The sequence below is a fragment of the Schistocerca americana genome, chromosome X (assembly GCF_021461395.2).
Source record: "Schistocerca americana isolate TAMUIC-IGC-003095 chromosome X, iqSchAmer2.1, whole genome shotgun sequence".
Classification (NCBI taxonomy): Eukaryota; Metazoa; Arthropoda; class Insecta; order Orthoptera; family Acrididae; genus Schistocerca; species Schistocerca americana.
In genome coordinates this window covers 848,691,666-848,712,577 of record NC_060130.1, presented here as the reverse complement: position 1 = coordinate 848,712,577, position 20,912 = coordinate 848,691,666, and the positions used below count along the sequence as shown (strand labels likewise).

Genomic DNA, 20,912 nt, shown 5'->3' with positions numbered 1-20,912 from the left:
GTTACAGAACTTCATAGAATGTTGCAGCATCCCATGGTGGAGATGTACTTCCCATCAACATTGATTAAGTGGTCCAATTATTTTGAAGAGGGTCATTATTCAACTTCAGATTAGGTCATTATAGATTCCCTGGCCACCAAAATGACTGATACCAAGACTGATAAAAGTGCTTCAAAATAAGAATGAATATGATAGCAGAAGAACTGCATGTATAAGGGCTAGAAGAGGATCAAAGTGTTATTGACTTGCTCTGTTTATGAAGCTCTTTCTCTTGAATAAATCATCTAATTTTTATGAAATTGTAATCATTTGTTTATGTCTACATGTACATCACATCTACTGATTTCCATCCTGTTTTGATAATTCTTTAATGGTGCATCATTTTTTTGCCTTAGATTGAGTAGTGGTAGGTGAAATTAAGAAAATATTATTGAAACAAATACTTTAATAAATGTTGACAACTACAGAATATACAACATGAAACACAACTTGATATATTTCTTCACTGTTAGTTACTGTGACTGTGACAGGAGATACTTCTTGATGTGTCTGTTGCATTCAGACTACCTGAAGGCACTGTATTTTTGGAGCTCTACTTCAATAATTGTTTGATTAATTCTTTTCATTGTTGTTGCCCTCTGAGGTGATGCCAGTCCCTGTAATTTGCATGCCACAGGCATGGCATAGACACCACACTTGTCTGCCTCTTTGTTTTATTGTTTCTTCAGTACCTTCATTAATATATCCCAAGCAGCTCAAAAGCTGTCTAGCCTTCTGCCCACTTTCTTCTGCCATTTTGGTGGAGGAGAAGGAGGTTGAGAAGTAGGAGGAGGCAGCATACCAGATGGACGAGGGTCTTCAACTTCCTCTGCTTCCTTTACTTTAATAGAAAACCTCAAACCTGAACTTAACAAATGCTTCAGGGCCACTGCACAACCTCTTACTGCCTCAACCTTCTTTTCTCCTGTCAGTATTGCATAATTAGTAACCTAATATTTTTATATATAGAGTTGTTGTTGATGTAAAATGCAGTAGCAATTTTTCCAGTAAGTACTGTTCTATATTTGTGTTCTTGTAATTGGAACTTCTCATACTCCATCTGGATTCTTCTCACCTTTATGATGATGTCAACTCCAACACTCATTGGCTTGCCCACTCCATTTCAATAATAGTAATTTGTGTACATGCAAATGAACCACAGAATATCAAAAATAAACATTAGCACCCAACAATGGCTATATGCAATAGCTGGACAGAAATTTTGTATCCTTTGATCTTTAGTGACACTACCACATGTATCTTTGTTCATCTCAATAACTTCACCATCATTTGATGGTGGTGATCTTCCAGTCCTGAAAGCATCTTACTAACACACTGCAAATAATGTACATCACTTTGTAATAATTAATTTTCAATTTTTTCATGTTTATTTATAGTCAATGTCACAATCTGGTGATCAGCTTTGCCAAAAGCAATAGTTTCAGTGCATAAACCAGGTGAACAGTTACTTTTATAAACACTATATCATACATTTATTTGGTGGCAGATTAACACAATAATTTTCACTATTTGGTCCAGAAATATACATACTGATGACCCAATACATAATGTTCCACAAAAGTAGTCTGATACACACTGGTGACCAAAATTAAAGCAACAAACTGCTATATCCCTGTGTTGTGTCATTTCACAGTATAATCAGACAAAATATCAACAGATGTCTGTACAATCGCGTTCCTCACGGAAGATGGCATTCCAGTCAATGGCACCTGTGAAATGGGATAGTGGTTGCTGGTGGTCCCACATTCACAGACATGGTGTATACAGTCACAAATGGTGCAGTATGGCCCTCCACCAGACTCTCTGTGGTGGAGGCCCTTAAGAAGGATGGAAGCAGGACAGTCGAAAAACTGATGTGACCCAAAGGCTTAATATGAATAATTCTGTTGTTTCTTGGATGTGGCAACAATTTATAGAGACCAAAACAGTATCCTTTCCCGGCAACTGGCATCTGACCTCGCAGCATCCACTGGGAGTGTTGTATCAAGACAAACTGTGTACAGAAGGCTTCAGTAGAGTAGTAGCCTTTATTGCTGGAGACCTTATGTATGTGTACCTCTGACTTGTCTTCACAGAAGGGAACGTCTAGAGTAGAGTCGTCAAAATGCCACCTGGATCGTCGAATAGTGGACCAATGTTCTTTTCGCAGATGAGTCCTTATTTTGTCTGGAGAGTGATTCTCAATGCATTCACATCTGGAAGGAATTGAAACATGACTTCAGAATCCAAACATTGTGGAAAGAGACCAATATCAAGGAAGATCCTTAATGGTGTGGGGAGGGATTATGTTGACCATGAGAATACCTCTTCATGAAATTGTATGTGTGAATTGGCAAGGTTTAATGGCTGTCAGGTATCATGGTGAGATCTTGGGACCTCATGTGCAGTTGTTGTGATGTGGTGTGGGCCCAGACTTCGTATTGACTGACGATAATGCTCGACCTCATAGGGCACGGGTGGTTGATGTTTTCTTAGAAACAGAAGATACTGTATACATGGCTTGGCCTGCTCACTTTCTCAATTTGAATCCCATAGAACATGTCTGGGATGCACTAGGAAGACACATTGCATCACATCAGCATCCAACAACTACTCTCCAAGACTTGGGATTGGCTCTGCAGGAAGAATGAGCTTTATTGCCTCAACATGAGACTGATGACATCACTCACAGCATGACCCATCATTGTCAGGCCTGTACTGCAGCCAGATGTGGTAACACCCCGTGCTGAGCATAATAACCAGTCATCAGAATGTGGGTGCAAATCTGTTAAGTTGGAAAAAATGTAGAAAAATTTTATCTAAAGTTATGCATGTTGTAGTTGTTTACACTTTGTGTTCTTTACATTGTTTGTACTTTACTATTACATATTTAATTGTTTTGTGGCAAGATAAACACAACCTCACAAAATTTCTGTTTCTTGTGGAAACCAGTCAAGTAACTGTACAATTTGCTGATTCACGAGGTGGTGTTTGCAAAATGAATGACAGCTTTCGACTGACTTGTAACATAAAGTTTATACATTTGGTTGCTAACCACAGATGGATAGCAATATGGAGAAGTCAGCAAAATGATTGATACCTGCTGACTGACTGTGTCATTGTACAATACACCTACTTATAGATATGCATAAGATTAAAAATCAAAATTTGAAGTTGCATTTCAAATGATAACATAGAAGATAGAAAAATTAAAAGACACACAATAACAACAGGCAAAAGAGCAACTCTATTTCACTGTTAGCTGTATAGCCAGAAAGAAGGCAATTTCATACATAAAAGTTTCTAGAAGGTGAAATTTTCTAAATTGAATAATAAATGAACTAACAAGCTATTCTAGTGAAAGCAGGCATTTTTGCAATCAAACAATTCCATATACAAATCAATGGTACTTGGTTTTGGAAATAATCACTGTTTAAGATTTAAGCCTTCTGGAACACAAAAATTTTTAATATGAATAACTTTTTAAATAGGAAGTTTTCAGAAAAAGTAAAATTTTTGTAGTGAGGAGGAGAAGAGAGCTTTCAAATGAACTAGCCTGATCCAGAAACAAACGCGTATTTGCTCACTGAAAATTTCATCTCCACGTGATTTATATAAATCACAAATCATGGATATTACTTTAAAAAATATATTTCTAGAAGAACCAAATGTACTGTTATCATTAGTAGTCTGAAAACTATCCAGTGAATAATAACAGTCAATGAAATGAAGGATGAATAAGAAATTAATTACTTAAGGATGAATAAGAAATTAATTACTTGTGTAAGTACTGAATAATGTGCTATTAACAAAACCAAAATCAAATAAAGAAAATGTTATACTAATGTCAGGAGTGGTATAACAATAAGTGGAATGGTCACACCCTGCTCTGTTACACAGGGACAGGTTTTTTCATGTTTGAAACATGTTTGCAATACGTTGCAAACACCAACTGGAAAAATTGTTGGACACATTGCCTCAAACATGTTGCAATCTTTATTGTGAATATGTCTTTTTGGTAATGGTTGTTATTGTTTCTGTTGTGCACTTGTTGAAAAAATACCTCTTATTTCTTTATTAATCCTGAAGTAAGCAAACAGATTACAAGCCTGATTGAAAGATATTAAAAATATTTCCGTGATGGAATTACATTAATTGCTGGAGATATGTTTCTCTCATCTTGATCCTTAATTTAATTTAAATTTCAATTTATTTATCCATCTTTGATCATTGTGCATGCTGTCAATGTCACAATAGTTTCCACAAAGTAATAATAGAAAGTATGAAAGCAAACATATAACAATAAAACACAATAGTAAAGAAACATTAAAAACACTTATTTCTAGAACTTATAACTGCAAGGACTACATGTGTAACATTTTATTTCTTCCACTACAAACAGGGACAATTCTAGAAACAGAAACTTTGCTGGAATATGCTTCACTTGGATCATATCTACAACAAGATCTTTTTGGGACTGAATGCTCTTGGTATCAGCTTGAACCAAACACTGATATGTTGTCTGATGCTCAAAGAATACAAAGGATTGTTGAACTTATTTCAAATGGGTTAACAGATCGCATACTTATGGCACATGATATTCACACAAAACACCGACTGGTAAGTATTATGTTATACATCTTAGCACATATATAGACTAGTATGTGCCTGCAAACTGATTCAGAATTTATAAATATTAATTTATGGTACACTATCTGATCAAATGTATCTGGGATATTAATACAGGGCATGTCCACCCTTCACCTTTATGATCGCTTGTACTCTGCTGGGGACACTTGTGCGGTATCCAAATGTCTGTGGAAGAATGGCAGCCCATCCTTCCTCAAAAGCTGAAAACAGCGAAGGCAGAGATGTTAAATGCTGAGATCTGAAGCAAAGTTGATATTCTAACCCATATCGAAGGTGTTCCATTGAATTCCGGTTGGGACTCTAGGCAGGCCAGTGCATTTAAGGAATTTTATTGTCCACAGACCATTGCTTCAGAGATACAGCTTTATGACTGGTGCACTGTCATGCTGAAACAATTAACCATTGTCTTGTACACACTTCTGTAAGATAGGTATACATCATGCTGCATTTTCTTAAGTACAACAAGGAGATCACATCCTAACTATGAATAATGCCACCATACCATAGGTCTGCCTCCTCTGCACTTCACTGTTGGCACTACGCATGGTGGTAGGTGATGTTCTCCAGGCATTCACCAAACCTTCATCCTTCCATTGGGTTGCCACATGTTATAGCATGATTCATCATTAAAAATCACTCATTTCCAATAATCCATTGTCCAGTAGCATCACTCTTTACACCACTTCAAGCACCACTTAATACTGAATACAGAAATGCGTGGCTCACAGGGAGCTGCTCGATAATTGCACCCCATTCTTTTTAACACCGTCATTATGATAGCTGGATTGCTGGTAGCATTTTGAAGGTCATGAGTTATTCCTTCTACTGATATCAGTTTTTACTACCATTCTGCACCTCCTCCCATGAACCATGGACCTTGCCGCTGGTGGGGAGGCTTGCGGGCCTCAGTGATACAGATGGCCGTACTGTAGGTGCAACCACAATGGAGGGGTATCTGTTGAGAGGCCAGACAAATGTGTGGTTCCTGAAGAGGGGCAGCAGCCTTTTCAGTAGTTGCAGGGGCAACAGTCTGGATGATTGACTGATCTGGCCTTGCAACACTAACCAAAACGGCCTTGCTGTGCTGGTACTGCGAACGACTGAAAGAAAGGGGAAACTACAGCCGTAATTTTTCCCGAGGGCATGCAGCTTTACTGTATGGTTAAATGATGATGGCATCCTCTTGGGTAAAATATTCCAGAGGTAAAATAGTCCCCCATTTGGATCTCCAGGCGGGGACTACTCAGGAGGATGTCGTTATCAGGAGAAAGAAAACTGGCGTTCTACGGATCGGAGCGTGGAATGTCAGATCCCTTAATCGGGCAAGTAGGTTAGAAAATTTAAAAAGGGAAATGGATAGGTTGAAGTTAGATATAGTTGGAATTAGTGAAGTTCGGTGGCAGGAGGAACAAGACTTTTGGTCAGGTGAATACAGGGTTATAAATACAAAATCAAATAGGGGGAATGCAGGAGTAAGTTTAATAATGAATAAAAAAAATAGGAGTGCGGGTAAGCTACTACCAACAGCATAGTGAACACATTATTGTGGCCAAGATAGACACGAAGCCCATGCCTACTACAGTAGTACAAGTTTATATGCCAACTAGCTCTGCGGATGATGAAGAAATTGATGAAATGTATGATGAGATAAAAGAAATTATCCAGGTAGTGAAGGGAGATGAAAATTTAATAGTCATGGGTGACTGGAATTCGAGAGTAGGAAAAGGGAGAGAAGGAAACATAGTGGGTGAATGTGGATTGGGGGAGAGAAATGAAAGAGGAAGCCGTCTGGTAGAATTTTGCACAGAGCATAACTTAATCATAGCTATCACTTGGTTCAAGAATCGTAAAAGAAGGTTGTATACATGGAAGAATCCTGGAGATACTAGAAGGTATCAGATAGATTATATAATGGTAAGACAGAGATTTAGGAACCAGGTTTTAAATTGTAAGACATTTCCAGAGGCAGATGTGGACTCTGACCACAATCTATTGGTTATGAACTGTAGATTAAAACTGAAGAAACTGCAAAAAGGTGGGAATTTAAGGAGATGGGACCTGGATAAACTGACTAAACCAGAGGTTGTACAGACTTTCAGGGAGAGCATAAGGAAACAATTGACAGGAATGGGGGAAAGAAATACAGTAGAAGAAGAATGGGTAGCTCTGAGGGATGAAGTAGTGAAGGCAGCAGAGGATCAAGTAGGTAAAAAGACGAGGGCTAGTAGAAATCCTTGGGTAACAGAAGAAATATTGAATTTAATTGATGAAAGGAGAAAATATAAAAATGCAGTAAATGAATCAGGCAAAAAGGAATACAAACGTCTCAAAAATGAGATTGACAGGAAGTGCAAAATGGCTAAGCAGGGATGGCTAGAGGACAAATGTAATGGATGTAGAGGCTTATCTCACTAGGGGTAGGATAGATATTGCCTACAGGAAAATTAAAGAGACCTTCGGAGAAAAGAGAGCCACTTGTATAAATATCAAGCGCTCAGATGGAAACCCAGTTCTAAGCAAAGAAGGGAAAGCAGAAAGATGGAAGGAGTATATAGAGGGTCTATACAAGGGCGATGTACTTGAGGACAATATTATGGAAATGGAAGAGGATGTAGATGAAGATGAAATGGGAAATACGATACTGCGTGAAGAGTTTGACAGAGCACTGAAAGACCTGAGTCAAAACAAGGCCCCGGGAGTAGACAACATTCCATTGGAACTACTGACGGCCTTGGGAGAGCCAGTGCTGACAAAACTCTACCATCTGGTGAGCAGGATGTATGAGACAGGTGAAATACCCTCAGACTTCAAGAAGAATATAATAATTCCAATCCCAAAGAAAGCAGGTGTTGACAGATGTTAAAATTACCGAACTATCAGTTTAATAAGTCACGGCTGCAAAATACTAACGCGAATTCTTTACAGACGAATGGAAAAACTGGTAGAAGCCGACCTCGGCGAAGATCAGTTTGGATTCCGCAGAAATGTTGGAACACGTGAGGCGATACTGACCCTATGACTTATCTTTGAAAATAAATTAAGGAAAGGCAAACCTACATTTCTAGCATTTGTAGACTTAGAGAAAGCTTTTGACAATGTTGACTGGAATACTCTCTTTCAAATTCTAAAGGTGGCAGGGGTAAAATACCGGGAGCGAAAGGCTATTTACAATTTTATACAGAAACCAGATGGCAGTTATAAGAGTCGAGGGGAATGAAAGGGAAGCAGCGGTTGGGAAGGGAGTGAGACAGGGTTGTAGCCTGTCCCCGATGTTATTTAATCTGTATATTGAGCAAGCAGTAAAGGAAACAAAAGAAAAATTTGGTGTAGGTATTAAAGTCCATGGAAAAGAAATAAAAACGTTGAGGTTCGCCGATGACATTGTAATTCTGTCAGAGACAGCAAAGGACTTGGAAGAGCAGTTGAACAGAATGGACAGTGTCTTGAAAGGAGGATATAAGATGAACATCAACAAAAGCAAAACGAGGATAATGGAATGTAGTCGAATTAAGTCGGGTGATGCTGAGGGAATTAGATTAGGAAATGAGACACTTAAAGTAGTAAAGGAGTTTTGTTATTTGGGAAGTAAAATAACTGATGATGGTCAAAGTAGAGAGGATATAAAATGTAGACTGGCAATGGCAAGGAAAGCGTTTCTGAGGAAGAGAAATTTGTTAACATCGAGTATAGATTTAAGTGTCAGGAAGTCATTTCTGAAAGTATTTGTATGGAGCGTAGCCATGTATGGAAGTGAAACATGGACGATAAATAGTTTGGACAAGAAGAGAATAGAAGCTTTTGAAATGTGGTGCTACAGAAGAATGCTGAAGATTAGATGGGTAGATCACATAACTAATGAGGAGGTATTGAATAGAATAGGGGAGAAGAGGAGTTTGTGGCACAACTTGACAAGAAGAAGGGGCCGGTTGATATGACATGTTCTGAGGCATCAAGGGATCACAAATTTAGCATTGGAGGGCAGCGTAGAGGGTAAAAATCGTAGAGGGAGACCAAGAGATGAATACACTAAGCATATTCCGGAGGATGTAGGTTGCAGTAAGTACTGGGAGATGAAGCAGCTTGCACAGGATAGAGTACTATGGAGAGCTGCATCAAACCAGTCTCAGGACTGAAGACAACAACAACAACAACCATTCTGCACAATGCTTGACAGTTCCTGTCCTTCAGTGCACAAAATATGCCCCATCACGATTTAATTATGGTTATCCCTTTGCATTTCCATTTTGCAATCACATCATCAACTGTTGACTTTAACAGCTTTAGAAGTGTTGAATTGCCCTGAAGGATTTATTACTCAGGTGACATCCAATGACTAGCCCTCATTCAAACGCACTTAGCTCTCCTGACCAACATATTCTGCAGTTACTGCTTCTCTACTGAGAAAACAATACTCCCTCCTCCTTTTATACTGGCATGTTTGTCCCCCATGGCATCTAGTGCTCAATTCTGCATTACGTGGGTGTGTCCAGATACTTTTGATCAGGTCTGTGTGTCATAACTTGTTACAGTGACACATTGATAATTAATTTAGATCAAGTTTATTTTAAATCTTAAATAAACAAACAGAAGCTAATTGTAAACATTTTCTCCATCATTATCAATAGTAATACAGATGATTACTTAGTTTGTGGTGATATAAAATAATGAACTCTTTGTACAAAAAATACCTCCACAAGGATGAAACTGATGCAAGATTAAATTATAGTGGTGGAACTGTGTTAAGAAGGCTAACTTGTGAAGTTCTCTGTCCTTTCTGTTATACTACCACAATAAAGTAATGAATTGATGGTTTACTGACATAAGTCATCAACTGACACTGCTGCACCCAGGAGAATTATTTGCTCTGTCACTTTGAATTTGTTGTGGAAAAGAATATGTTATGTATTCAAACAGACTGGCATGGTAACAGAAGCACAACAGATAAAAGAACAACAGCTAACACAAAGAAATTTCAACCAGCTTTAACAACAACAACAACAACAACATACTGTATTGTATATGTCAGTAGACTGCACTGTTATAAACATGGTAGTGAGCGGTACTGACATGCGTGCCATACTAGTACATAGGAAGACAGTTACATTTGCACCACTGTCATAGGGCATCTACAGGTGAACCTACATTCATACCCTGCAAACCACTGTGAAGTGCATGGCAGTAGGTACTTCCCATCATACCAGTTATCAGGCATTCTACCCACTCCATTTGCATACGAAGTGTGCGGAAAAGTGATTGTTTAAATTCCTGTGTGTGCACTGTAATTAATTTAATCTTGTTCTCATGATATCTAAGAAGTTGTTGTTTATTCCTACATTCATCATCATTTAAAGCTGGTTCTTTAAACTTTGTAAGCAGGATTTCTCACAATACCTTGCATCTTTCTGAAAATGTCTATCAGTTCAGTTTCCTCAGCATCTCTGCTACACTCTCCCATGAGTCAAACAACCCTGTGACCATTCATGCCCCTCTTCTCTATATGCATTCACTAGCCACCATTAGTCCTATCTCCATATGGATTCTGTTGTGGATTGGCAAGAGAGCCAACCCACTATGAGAGGAAGCCGAAAGGCACGCGTTTTAGCTCATGCAGGCTGGCGTGAGGTCTGGAACAGGACAAGGTAACTAGAACTTAGAAAAAAAGGAGGTAACTGGTAGAATACTTAACTTTAATCCATTAATGTTGAATGTAGCTCTTGTCTGTACATTATTTACAATATCAATAGCAACTGAACATGGTGCCTTGCTAGGTCGTAGCAAATGACGTAGCTGAAGGCTATGCTAACTATCGTCTCGGCAAATGAGAGCGTAATTTGTCAGTGAACCATCGCTAGCAAAGCAGGCTGTACAACTGGGGCGAGTGCTAGGAAGTCTCTCTAGACCTGCCGTGTGGCGGCACTCGGTCTGCAATCACTAATAGTGGTGACACGCGGGCCCGACGTATACTAACGGACCACGGCCGATTTAAAGGCTACCACCTAGCAAGTGTGGTGTCTGGCGGTGACACCACAGATTCCACATAATTGAGAAATATTCTTGGATGAGTCAAACCAGCCATTTGTATGCAATCTCCTTTGTAGACTGACTGAATTTTTCTGCCAGTGAACTGAGGTTTGCGACATGCTTTACCTGTGACGGATTGTATCTGAATGTCCCATTTTATATCCTTACAATTTGTGTGGATGCAGGAGGAACTGGCTGCAATTCACCTTCAGCTGAATGTGCTTTTGGCTATGCTCAGCTGCCTGCAGACTGCTGCCTTGGGGTGCAGCAGTGGCAGATAATCTGGCACATCATATGGAACTCCTCAGGTGTCAGTTGTTTGGTCCACAAGCTCTGCTGCCAAGACACCCCCTAGTGTACACAATATGATGGATCTGCCCTCACAGCAGGGTGAGTGGTAGGTGATAGTGCATTTGCATCCCTCGAGGTGGAGGCTGGCCATTTGGCCTTGCCTATTTGCCCTGTGAGCGAATATCTGGCCATTCCTTCAGCAGAGTCAGAGCAGGCACATGTGGGCCGGGGTTTGCTAGTTGTCAGGAGCTCCGCCTTCAGGCACATTATGGAGTCCCATAGTAAGATATGGTTCAGGGCTGGAAAGAAAGCTGATTTACACTCAGTATGTCTACCAGAAGCCTCATCCGAGATGTGGAGGCAGCCTTGCCTACAGCTATCACGCGTGCAGGATGCAGTTGTCTGCATTATTCCCAGAGTTAATCAGTGTCCTTTGGTTTAGGGCCAAGTGGAGGTCTCAACCAAAGGCTTTGTCAACTATGTGATGATCTCAGTTGCTGATTTCTGTACCTGCGTAATTGGGCGGGGAATTGGTGGACTCCCCTCAATGCGTCAGCAGTGCACTCTATGAAGGTAGCAGCTACTTGGCTAGTAGAGTACTTGTGGAGTGCACGTGGGGATTTTTTTAAAGCTAGGCTGTGGTTTGAGGTACTGTGACAAACGCTAACCAATTGATACACAGATAGTGAAATCAGACCATGTTCAGAGTAAGGACACTTCAGCTCTCGAAATCTTAGCAGTATATTGTCAAAGTATTCGTAACCAAGTTCCCAAATTTACTGCCTTCCAGGGAAGTTCTCATGCTCAAATTATTCTTGGGGCTGAGAGCTGGCTGAAACCCAAAGGAGAAAGCTCTAAGATACACAGCGAGTGTCTCTCTCTCTCTCTCTCTCTCTCTCTCTCTCTCTCTCTCTCTAAAGTCAGGCAAAGGTTAGTAGAGATTCGTGCATCCATGAAAAGATCTATGCCGGAAGCATACAACAAATACCTTAGCAAATGATCTGGCTGAGAACCTGAGAAAATTCTGGTCCGTAAAACCACCAAGTGAGTCTAAGGTGTCCGTCCAGACACTCGTTGACCAATCTGGTGTGGCAGTCAAAGATATCAAAGCAAAAACTGAAGTTTTAACTTTTGCATTTAAGAAATTGTTCATGTCAGAGAATCATTAAAACATACTATCATTTAACCATTGTACAGTGTCTCAAATGAATGACAGTAATAAGCATCCCTGGCATTCAGAAACAACAGAAAGAGTTATAAACAAATAAGTTGGCAGGTCCAGATGGAATTCCAATTCTGTTTTACAAGTACTACTCTACATCATTCATCCCTTTCTTAGCTTGCATTTAGCATGAATCTCTCACCCAATGCAAAGTACCAAGTGACTGGGTGAAAGAGCAGGTGACTGCTGTATATAAGAAGGGTAATTAAACAGACACACAAAATTACAGACCAGTAACAGACCAATATAGTTAACATTGGTTTGCTGCAGAATTCTTGAACATATTCTGAATTCAAGTATAATAAATTTCCTTGAGATCAAAAAGCTTATGTTCATGAATCAGCACTGTTCTAGAAAGCATCACTCATGCAAAAATCAGCTTGCCATTTTCTCACATGATATACTGCAAACTATGGACGAGAGGCAACAGGCAGATTCCATATTTCTAGATTTCCCAAAAGCATTTGATACAGTACCCCATTGCAGACTGTTAATGAAGATATGAGCATTAGGAATAGGTCTGCTGATATGTGATGGCTTGAAGACTGCTTAAGTAACAGAACTCCATATGTTGTCCCCGACAGAGAGCGTTCATCAGAGACAAGGGTATCATCAGGAGTGCCCCAGGAAAGTGTGACAGGACCACTGTGATTTTCTGTATACATAAATAATGTTGTGGAAAGGATGGGCAGCAATCTGCAGTTGTTTGTTGATGATTCTGTGGCGTGCAGAAAGGGGTCGAAGTTGAGTGACTGTAGGAGGATACGAGATGACTTAGACAAAATTTCTACTTGGTGTGATTAATGGCAGCTAGCCCTAAATGTAGAAAAGTGTAAGTTAATGTGGATGAGTAGGAAAAACAAACCCATAATGTTCTAATACATCATTAGTAGTGTGCTGCTTGACACAGTCATTTTGTTTAAATATCTAGTTGTAACATTGCAAAGCAATATGAAACAGAACGAGGATGTGAAAATTATGGTAGGGAATGCAAATAGTTGACTCTGATTTATTGGGAGAAATATGGGAAAGCGTGTTTTATCTGTAGACCACATATAGTATGTTAGCACAAAGTGTTCCTGAGTACTGTTTGAGTGTTTGGGGGCCAAATCAGGTCACATTAAAGAAAGATGCTGAAGCAATTCAGAGATGGGCTCCTAGATTTGTTACTTGTAGGTTTGAACAACACACAAATATTATGGAGATGCTTCAGGAACTCAAATGGGAATCCCCGTAGGGAAGGTGGCATTGTTTTTGAGAACATATATTGAGAAAATTTAGAGAACTGGCATTTTAAGCTGACTACAGAACAATTCCACTGCCACAACGTACATTTTGCCCAAGCACCAAAAAGATAAATATGAGACAATTAGAACACAGATGGAAGCATATAGGTAGCCATTTTTTCCTTCACTCTATTTGCAAGAGGAAGAGGAAAGGGAATGCTAGTAGTGATGTAGGGCACCCTCTGCGAAGCACTGTACAGTGGCTTGTGGAGTACGTATGTAGATGTGGATGTACATGTAGATATGTTACACCCAGGTATTTGTATGTGTCTACTGATCCCAATTGTGACTCGCTGATTCTGTAATCCTAGTAAACTATGTTATTCTTTTTAAAGTGCACAATGGTACATTTCTGGATATTTAAATCTAGTTGCTAGCCTTTGGATCATTTTGAAATATTTTCAAGATCCAAATGAATATTCGTGCAGCTTTTTTCATACAGTACTTCATGATACATGACTGTATCAACTGCAAAAAGTGTGAATTTGCTGTTAATATCATCTGCAAAGTTATTAATATAAAACATGAACAGCAAAGGAACCAGCAGACTTCCCTGGGGCCACACGTGAAGCTACTGCTACATCTGTCAATTACAATCTGTCCAAGATAACACACTGTGTTCTCCCTACCAAGCAATCCTCAATGCCGTCACAAATTTGGCTTGGTACCCCATATGATAATAGTTTCAGTAATAAGTGTAGTTGTGGTACAGACTCAAATCCTTTTTGGAAATTGAGAAATATTGCATCTACCTGTCTGCCTTGATCCAACTCTTTCAGAATATCATTTGAGGAAAGTGAGAGTTATGTTCCACATGATCAATATTTTCAGAATATATGCTGATTGGCATGGAGGAGGTCATTCTGTCCAAGATTTCTATTTATGTTTGAGCTCAGAATATGATCTAACATTCTACAACAAATGGATGTCAAGGATACTGGATGGTGGTTTTATGAATCACTTCTGCTGCCCTTCTAGTAGACAGCTGTGACCTGTGCTTTCTTCCAAATATTGGGCACAGTTTTTTGTTCAAGGGATCTATGGTAGATTACGGGACCAGCCAGAAATGCACTATAGAATAAGAAGGGATTCCAACAGCTCTGTTCAGTTATAGTGGTTTCAGCTGTTTCTCAACTCCACTGGCACTAATATCCCATTTTGTGAAATACACTGGCTAAAAAAAAAAATCCAGAAGACATGGCCACTGTCAATGTTACTTCATACACATACACAGCATTGGTGGGTATATATGAGATTAGTGTTGCAATTCTCTGTGTCAGATAGAACACCCATGAGAATCCATTTGTGTTATTAATGTTTAGTGTTATTACCGGGCCCGGCAGGGTATATAAGGGGTGTGAACAGTTTCAGATGGCAAGTGATCACTGTGAAGGACATACTCATGTGAGATAGCATTATCAGCATCTGACAGTGTTTGTAAGAGGCCTCATTGTGGGTCTCCAGTTGACTGGCTCGTCGAATCGTTCAGTATCCAGATTTTGGGAGCATTTGCACTGCGACATACTTGTTGTCAAGGTTCCAATTGAGTACATCTGTCACGCACAAGGGAGGACTGCCACATTGTGCACCAAGCACACCATAACATCTCACATTTGCACATGCAATCTGAGTATAAGAAGTGGTGTCCATGAAACATTCTTTATTATCCTGCGCCATGGGTGAGAGGTTAGTAGCAGCTAGAATAGGGACTTTCAGTACCATATATAAGCTGCTGTTAACACCACAACGTAAGTGACTGCATTTGGAGTGGTGGCATTACCAATAAGTAAGGACTGCTGATGAATGGCATTGCATTGTGTTCAGCAATGAATTGTGGTTCTGCTCTAACTCAGATGACCATCATTGGTGAGTATGACAGCAACCTAGGGAGAGGTTTCATTCTTCCAATGTTTTTGAGAGGCACAGAATTGTTGCTCCAGGTGTCACAGCATGGGGAGCCATCGATTATGACATCATGTCATGGCTGATAGTGATGGAGGGAATTCTGAGAGCACAGATGTATGTCCTGCATCCTGATGTGCTACCTCTCTTTCAACAATATTGTGGTCCCACTTTTCAACAGGACATGCTTCCACTCATGGCATGTGTTTCTATGAACTGTCTGCATGATGTTAAGGTACTCTTCTGGCCAGTAAGATCACCAGATGTGCCCCAAATAGAACATGTGTGGGACCATCTTTGATGTCAATTCCATCCCAGTATATTAAGATGAGTTACAATAGTTATGGGTCAGCTTGCTTCAGGGGAAGATATGATGACTCTATGACACCCTTCCCAACAGAATTTGTACACGCATCCAGGCCAGGGATGATGATGATGATTTTGTGGGTGAGTCTGCTAAACAGTGAGGTCATCAGTTCCCTTCCATTAATGATATAGTGACAAGCAAGGTGAAAATCTATTAAAAAATAACAATAAATCAGAAAATCAGGTTGCTTTCACACAGAAGAATTTAAAAGACAACCCTGATGTGATGAGCATCAGAAACGCCCTCAATGAAAGTCAGATAAAACACAATACAATAAAATCAAGGATAAAATAACCAGCACAGACTTGTTTCGGAAGGGGACAGGTGACTTTGGCTGAATGACTACTTTGAAATAATGGGTGACTGAGTCACTCTATGACACGTTAAAATCTCACACCCAATGTTTTTGGAAGAGTTCCAGACATCACATAAAATCTTAAGACAAGAACCAACTTGCCTCACTATCAGTTAAAATGGAGGGCAAGTGGGAGATCCAGACAAACCCTCAAGTTGTCATATAAGACACAATCAATTAAAATATGTCACATTCACACATGTGTACCACATCTTTGACACATTGGTGGCTCCTCATGACATAAGAGAAAGCCATGCATCAGTGGTCAATGTCTCACTCTAAATTGTGTATGGGCTACTTCTTCAGCTTGGCATGGTTGGAAAGAGGGAAGCTACAACCCCACTGAAGGTTTTATGGTATGTAGCTTATTATTCCTCACTTCCAACCACTGGGCCCCCACCATCATATGGTCTTCTTGGGCACAAATGAGATAACAGCCTGCAGGGGACTGAACAGCAAGCAGAAGGTGGAAAGGAGGAAGCCTCCTTGGCAGCTGCATCAGTGAGTTTGCTTCCCCTGATTCCTATATGCCCTGGAACCCAGAAGAAAATTATTTCCTTGTCCTGCCTTTGTCATAGAAGAGCATTCTGCACATCTTATACCATGTGAGCTGCTGGATACAACTGGCCAATAGCGAGAAGGGCACTTAGAGAACCTGAGGAGATGAGGAATTTCTTGCCATGAACCATCTAATCTGCTCTAGTGCTCTCAGGAGTGCAAATAATTGAGAGTAATAAATTGAAAACTGCTCTGGGAGCTCTATCCTGAGGACAATAATGAACCTGTCCATGTAAACAATAATAAATTTCAGATGGTAATGTAAAATCTCATTAAATTTAATTTTAAAAGTGTTGTCTGGGGTAATATTCTTTCTGTAAGCTGTCAATCTGAAAAATGATCTGGGACTCTGTAGTAGCCAGGAGGATCCCTTACTCCACCCATGGCTTGTGACACTCACCTTCAGTAATGTAAGGCTCTCCTCAGAAAGAATCCTAAACTGCCTTCTTGCCCATGGACAGTGACAAAACAGCCATTTCAGTGGCAGCTGTACAAGAGAGATGGATGCTAGCAATTTTGGAATAGATAAAGACCTGTATGCGTGGCCTACCATGAGGAGAAGACATCAAATAGCCAGCAGAGGCTCACCAGCACATGCACATAGGCTAGGAGCTGGATTCGTGTGACAAGCCCCTCTTGTGGCCTAATACCCTCACAGTGAGCCACATCCAGCATTTTGGGGTATGAAGCCTTGCTGATCTATAAACCTGGCATCCATATCCAAATCAGGGTCACACAAGAGCCTTATAAAATTGGAGCAGACATGTTCCCCCCCCCCAAACCTATGACTGATGCATTTAAGGATGTTTAAAGCATTGAGAGGTCTCTATTTCAGTTTTTAAAGGTGTGGCAGCCACATTAGCTTCTCATCAAAAGTGAGGCCCAGATATTTCACTTTTTCCTTGAAAGTGAGAACAGTGCCCCCATTTTTCAACCAGGTAAATGAAAAATTGAGCAAGAGTGATTAAAATCAATAGAAACTGTTTTCTCCCAAACAAATTAAAAACCTGTGGCATTAGACCATTCCTCCAATTGCCTGATTATCAAATGCCATTGGTGAGCATCTGTTGCAAGATGGATGATACCTACAAGATGGAGATGATGTCCACAAACAAGGGACACAGTATGGGAAGCCTTATTGAGGATGCAATACTGTCAGTCACAATGGCAAATACCATGACACTTAGAACACTCCCTTGATCGACACCATTATGCTGTTTAAAACGATTAGACAGGACAGTCCCAAAATTGTATCTAAAATACCTGTCTGAGAGGAAAGACTATACGAAAGTGGGCAGACATCCACAGAACCCCCACTGATAAAGATGCAACAAAATATCATGCCTCCAGGTAGTATTGTTGGTCCTTTCCAAATTAAAGAAGACACCAATAAGGTTTTGCTTATGGTGGAAAGTTTGTTTTCTTACTGCTTCAAGTGGGGTGAGGTTATCGAGTGTGGAGCAATATCTCCTGAAGCTGCACTGGGAGTGACTTAGTAGGGACATGGCTTTGAGAGCCCACACTAGGTGTCGGTTGACCATACACTCCAGCATTTTTCCTACACAGCATGTCAGACTAATGCTACAATAACTATCACAGTTAGTCCAATCCTTCCCTAGTTTTAAAATGGGGATTAAAACAGATTCTTTGCACAAATTGGAAAAGTCTCCTGTCATCCAAATCTCATTAAAGAGCTGAAGAAGGACCTCCTTTGATTGTGGATCAAACTTTTCAACATGTTGTGTATTATCAGGTTGTGACTGAGCAAAGTATCACAACCTACTGACAATGCAGAATCCAACTCCCCTAGAGAGAAAGCCTGGTTGCATTCCTCAGTGTTGTTGGAATGGAAATCAAAACCAACCTTCTCCTGTGTCTCATGATAATGACAGAAAGTTGGAGCCTGGCTAAAATTGGTCGTGATGGTCTTATGTAATTGAGCCATTGTCTGAGCAATGTCTCTTGGTGATGTTAGGAGACAGCCCTGCCATTGTCTGAGCAATTTCTCTCAGCAATGTTAAGAGACAATCCTCGTCCTGCACAGCTGCTGTTGGTGGTCTTGAGTTCTGCCTTGAGATCCTTGTGATGGCTACCCATACTTTACTAGCAGATGTGGACCTGTTGATGGAGTTCAGGATCTCTTGTCAAGACCTCTACTTACTCTCCTAAATTATTCTCCTTGCCTAAGCCCAAGCCATTCAAAAGTTTGCAAGGTCTGCATCTGTAGAGCACTGACTGAATCTGTGCACAGCTGCCCTCCTGTCCCTGATTACAGAGTGACACTCATAATTCCACCAAGGGATAGACTGCCTCCTAGGCATTATCATTGACTTTGGGTGGGACACATCAGCAGTGCGATGGATCACAACTGTAATGCAATTCACCCAGTTCTGGATGCCAGACCACAGTTCAAAAATGGCTAACAGCCATCTTGGCTGTTCCTTTCAGAATCTATTCCATCATGCAGGTGGATCCAGATAGGTTATAGGTTGCTGCCATGAAAGTCATCATCCGCTCCCCACTGAGCAGTGTCTACAAGATTGGGCTAGCAGAAGGAGTGGCCTATGGCCAGAGACAAACCCATAGTGCTGCTAAAATACATAGCTTGACCCACATGCATCAATATGGTGTCTATTGTTTGTGTAAGATCTTCAAGTATCCGACCACTGGGGCAAGTGCTGTTAGAACCCCATAGTGCACTGTGTGCACTAAAGACCCCTAAAAGGAAGAAGGGGCAGGGTAATTCATCTACATCTACATCAATACTCTGCAGGCCACCATACAGCACATGGTGGAGGGTACCCTGTATTACTACTAGTCATTTCCTTTCCTGTTCCACTCGCAAATAGTGAGACAGAAAAATGACTGGACTGTCTATATGCCTCAGTACGAGCCCTAATTTATCATATTTCATCTTCATGGTCCTTATGCACAGTGTATATTGGCATAAGCAGTATCATTTGGCAGTCAGCTTCAAATGCTGGTCCTCTAAATTTGCTCAGTGGTGTTCTTTGAAAAGAACGTAGCCTTCCCTCCAGGGATTCCCATTTGAGTTCCTGATAATCTCCAAACCCTTATGTGTTTTCAAACCTACTGGTAACAAATCTAGCAGCCTGTCTCTGAATTGCTTTGATGTACTCTTTCAATTTGACCTGGTAGTGATCCCAAACACTCAAGCAGTATTCAAGAATAGATTGCACTAGTGTCCTATGTGTTGTCTCCTTCACAGATGAACTACAGTTTCCTAAAGTTCTTCCAATAAACCAAAGTCAACCATTTGCCTTCCGTACCACAGTCCTCACGTGCTCATTCCATTTCATATCATTTTGCAATGCTACACCCAGATATTTAAACAAAATGACTGTGTCAAGCAGGACACTGCTAATGCTGTATCCAAACATTACAGGTTTGCTTTTCCTACTCATCCATATTTACTTACATTTTTCCAAATTTAGAGTTAGCTGCCATTCATCACACCAACTAGAAATTTTGTCTAAGTCAACTTGTATCCTCCTACAGTCACTCAAGTTTGACACCTTGCCATACACTGCAGCATCATCAGCAAGCAATCACAGATTGCTGTCCACCCTGTCTGCCAAATCTTTAATGTATATAAAGAACAACATTGGTCCTATCACACTTCCCTGTGACACTCCTAATGATACCCTTGTCTCTGATGAACACTCACCACCAACCCTAACCCTAAGTCAGAGGAACTCTGCCACAATATGGTCAGGCAGCACTGGAGAATTGAAAGTCGCAATAAATGTGGTAGGCTTCTTAATTTCTCTATTATTCCTTTACATACTTTGCCCTGATCCACCATCCCCTGCAATGCCCATTGTTGTTTAAGTTCTGCAATGTCAGATTTTTGTGATTTCCTAATAAGTTCCACCCACTTTGCCCTGATAGTCTCATGAATAAGGAACTGATAAAAATGATATAATAGTTTAATAACACGATATGTATTATGAACTGCCTAATTTGTAGCTCATTACACAGCAAATTAAATGTTTTTCTTTCAGATGGGACTAATTCTCTAGCTATACAGTTTTATTAATCCATCTTTGTTGTCACAAATACTGTCTACCATGCAGTGTTTTATATGACAGTGAAAACTGCAAAACAACAGAAGTTTTTCTCTGGAAAGTATTAAATACCACAAAAGTAAATCAGTGGGGGATGAAAACAGTGAAGATGTAATGACATGAAATTGTGTCA

General features: G+C 40.2%; 1 protein-coding gene across 1 annotated transcript in view; it reads left to right on the top strand.

The window, feature by feature from the left end:
- Positions 1-20,912, top strand: part of LOC124554997 (phosphotriesterase-related protein) — a 214,007-nt gene that overhangs the window by 191,517 nt on the left and 1,578 nt on the right. Inside the window, exon 6 of the mRNA XM_047128737.1 lies at positions 4,442-4,659. Within this exon, the coding sequence (XP_046984693.1) occupies positions 4,442-4,659 (218 nt within the window). The remainder of the gene's footprint in view (positions 1-4,441; positions 4,660-20,912) is intronic.